The sequence below is a fragment of the Loa loa genome, assembly GCF_000183805.2.
Source record: "Loa loa unplaced genomic scaffold supercont3.887, whole genome shotgun sequence".
Taxonomy (NCBI): Eukaryota; Metazoa; Nematoda; class Chromadorea; order Rhabditida; family Onchocercidae; genus Loa; species Loa loa.
Genome location: NW_018109067.1, coordinates 5,288 through 8,687, shown reverse-complemented (window position 1 = coordinate 8,687; position 3,400 = coordinate 5,288). Strand labels below are relative to the sequence as shown.

The following is a 3,400-nucleotide window of genomic DNA, read 5'->3' as shown; positions in this document are numbered from 1 at the left end:
AGCAGTAAGAGGCTATGATATCGTTCCAGAAAGTTATGATGTAATAAGGAAAGTATAACTGGAAAATATGGGGATCCATCTACTATAATCAAATCGTTTTACAATGAACTCCACTGTATCAAGAAAATTAATAGACGTTGAATATTAAAATCGATATCCACGTTGGATATTAGAAAAAATCTATCAGCAATATGAAGAAGACCCAAGCTGGTTGGTTGTGAAATTAAGGGGACTCCTCGAAAAATTGATTTAGAAGGAATCAAACTCTAAACGAAAACAAATGGATTCCCCTTATGAAATTTCAGTTTTAGCTGCCATTAACCAGCCAAAAGTAAATCGCCGAAACGGATAAACTTACAAATCGGCTAAGAAAACCGAGAATAAGAAAAGACCTTGCATTTTCTGCGATGATGATCATTGGGATAGTGAATACTATTTCTATCCAACACTCAAAGGATGAGTACAACGTTAAAAAAAGCATCCAAGAGTAAAAAAGACAACAAAAGAGATTCTGGGAAAATTAATCAAGAAGGACAGATATCAGCTGATAGTAGGCATATTACAATATGAGAATAGCTCTCTAAAAAGGCTTTACAAAACTAACAGTATTTGCACAGCTGCAAGAGAAATTTACATATTAGTTTTTTATATGAAGACAAAATTGCATAGAAATTGTTTTACCATATGCTCAGCTTTCTCACGCTCTATCTAAAGTTTCTTGGTCATTGTTGTGTGAAGAAATGGTTAGTCTGATTTCTTCGGGAACTATTGTGTGATTCAAGTTCTTAATACAAAATAGACAAGTTGAGGAGGAAATGAATTTAAATTTCATCGTAAGAATAATCAGTACAATTAATATTGTAAAAACACGTGTAGAAATAGTAATTATCTGCCAATGTCCTGCAAATTCGATTAATTCTTCTTGTGTTAGTTGCGTTGTCTTTCCAAATCCATACTCCATTGTTCGGCTAATATCTATCCTTCTTGATTAATTTCATCTCAAATTCCCTTTTGTTGTCTGTTTGATTCTTGGATGCTGTCATTCTGTCGTTGTGAAAGTATTTCCAATTCTGCATTTTTCTTTCAATTTCGAATTTACTTAATATCCCACCCTTAAATTCGACAATTTTCGTATCAAACTCTTTATCCTTGCAGGGGCGATCAATAGTTGTCCATTAACATGCTTTGCTGTCACCTATTGGGTTGTACTTCTTTAGTTATATTAAGACGCAGCTGATTCTTGATCATTTCAACATAAGTCGTTGTTCATTTTGTTGGAGTCTTCTAATCAACGTTTTCAAACGTCCAAAGCACAATCCAAAATTATCGCTTAATTTGACATCCAGTTCTCTGCATGATCAACGAACCTGCTGTCTTTCTTTGTGTTTCGTGATACCTTTCTTAAATTGTTCCAGTGCTTTCTCGTCATCATGAACATCTGGTAATTCGTTAATTCCAGTGAATTCTCATCTCCAGGACTGATCTATATCTGCTTTACGAGTTACATTGGTTACACATATGGCTGTGGACTGTTCAATATTAGTTAATTTGCTTATATCTTCATTTTCAACTAACATAGGTAGATTTTCGATTGAAACAATGAGATGTGGGAAAAACAATTTGAAAATAAAAGAGTTTGATTTGTCGAGTTTGTTCTTAGGCACAGACGAATAGACGAGAAGGTATACTTCGTTCGGTTCAGGAGGAAGTTATTTATTCGCAGAAGATAGAAAATTGTGATAACACAGAGGATAGTAGTAAAATATTTATCGAAGAGAGTAGAGGGTACAGTGTACGGTGTAGTCCTTGGTTGAGTGTTTGAAAAGGAGAAAAAATGAATGATCACATCCAGTTATAGCCTTGAGTATATATACAATTTTAATTAACACAATGAGCATATTTGGAGGTATGTGGTCTATAACAAACATTATATTAGATTTTCCTTTGGATAAAGAAAAACTGTCAAAACCCGATTACAACAAAAGATCTGTTTTCAACATTAAGCATTGCAATTAAGATCGGCTCGTAGACAAAGAAATTTAGATTATGAGTGTGGTGTTTCAGAAAAAAGGGGAAAGGATGTGAACAAAGAAAAACGCATGAGGCAATGAATTTGAGGAATGTAAAAGTGGTTGAATGATTCATGACATTGTTACAATTTGTGTGATTGATTTGTACATTGGTTTATTTAATCATTTTATTTCATTTAGAGCTTCACGATATTCGAAGTTCGCGGCATGAGAAGCTTGAACTCAATTGTTGAATTCCTTCTAATCGATTAAATCTAATCGAAGTAATCAGCTCCATTAAGTATGTCAGGTTGCGTTCGATATTCGTTTAAATCGTGGAAACCATTATTCTCATTCGTAGTTGGTAGTTCTGGTAGTTCGACCATTTGTAACTCGTTCGTAAGATCGCCTACTACTTTGGTTTCGATTATTATAGCTTCTTCTCTCTCAATACTCCAATTCGTACTTTGATTGAAAAACGTGAAATGAATATTTTATTCCCAAATGAAGTTATTTTGAGTTCCTATTTTAGCTTTAGTTATTTTCAGCCAGTTTGCCAGTTCTTCCGATATGAATGGTTATTGTGAACCAATGTCAAAAAAACTAGGGTTTCTCTTTGGAGAACAGGTATTTCTTGGTTAAAGACCTTTGTGTTTTTGTTTTAAATTAAAAATTGAGTCATTATTGAGTTTGTTGGCGGACCGTTATTGCTTGCTTCATTTAAAATTTTCAATTATGAGGTGTAGTGCATTTTCCTACTATCGGCAGGCTTTCTTGATGTAGTGTTTTTGCATCCTTACAAAAGACTGTATTATGTGACCTTCTACAATAAAAGCATCGTAACCTTTTTTTTACAATCCAGTATATTATGCTCCTCTTTCATGCAACGTCGATAAAGATTTTTTTAAGCGTTGTACTCATCCTTTGAGTGTTGGATAGAAATAGTATTCACTATCCCAATGATCATCATTGCAGAAAATGCAAGGTCTTTTCTTATTCTCGGTTTTCTTAGCCGATTTGTAAGTTTATCCGTTTCGGCGATTTACTTTTGGCTGGTTAATGGCAGCTAAAACTGAAATTTCATAAGGGGAATCCATTTGTTTTCGTTTAGAGTTTGATTCCTTTTAAATCAATTTTTCGAGGAGTCCCCTTAATTTCACAACCAACCAACTTGGCCTTCCTCATATTGCCGATAGATCTTTTCTAATATCCAACGTGGATATCGATTTTTAATATCCAACGTCTATTAATTTTCTTGATACAGTGGAGTTCATTGTAAAACGATTTGATTATAGTAGATGGATCCCCATATTTTTCCAGTTATACTTTCCTTATTACATCATAACTTTCTGGAACGATATCATAGCCTCTTACTCCTTGCAATACATTTC

The 3,400-nt window shown here is 33.8% G+C and overlaps 1 protein-coding gene across 1 annotated transcript; it reads right to left on the bottom strand.

Annotated features, from left to right (window-relative positions):
- Positions 1-2,284: 2,284 nt before the first annotated feature.
- Positions 2,285-2,892, bottom strand: LOAG_13775 (hypothetical protein; the record flags this gene model as incomplete). Its single annotated transcript, XM_003149280.1, has 2 exons — positions 2,285-2,455; positions 2,854-2,892. 2 exons carry the CDS (start codon positions 2,890-2,892, stop codon positions 2,285-2,287), a joined length of 210 nt encoding a protein of 69 aa, XP_003149328.1.
- Between the last annotated feature and the right edge of the window lie 508 nt (positions 2,893-3,400).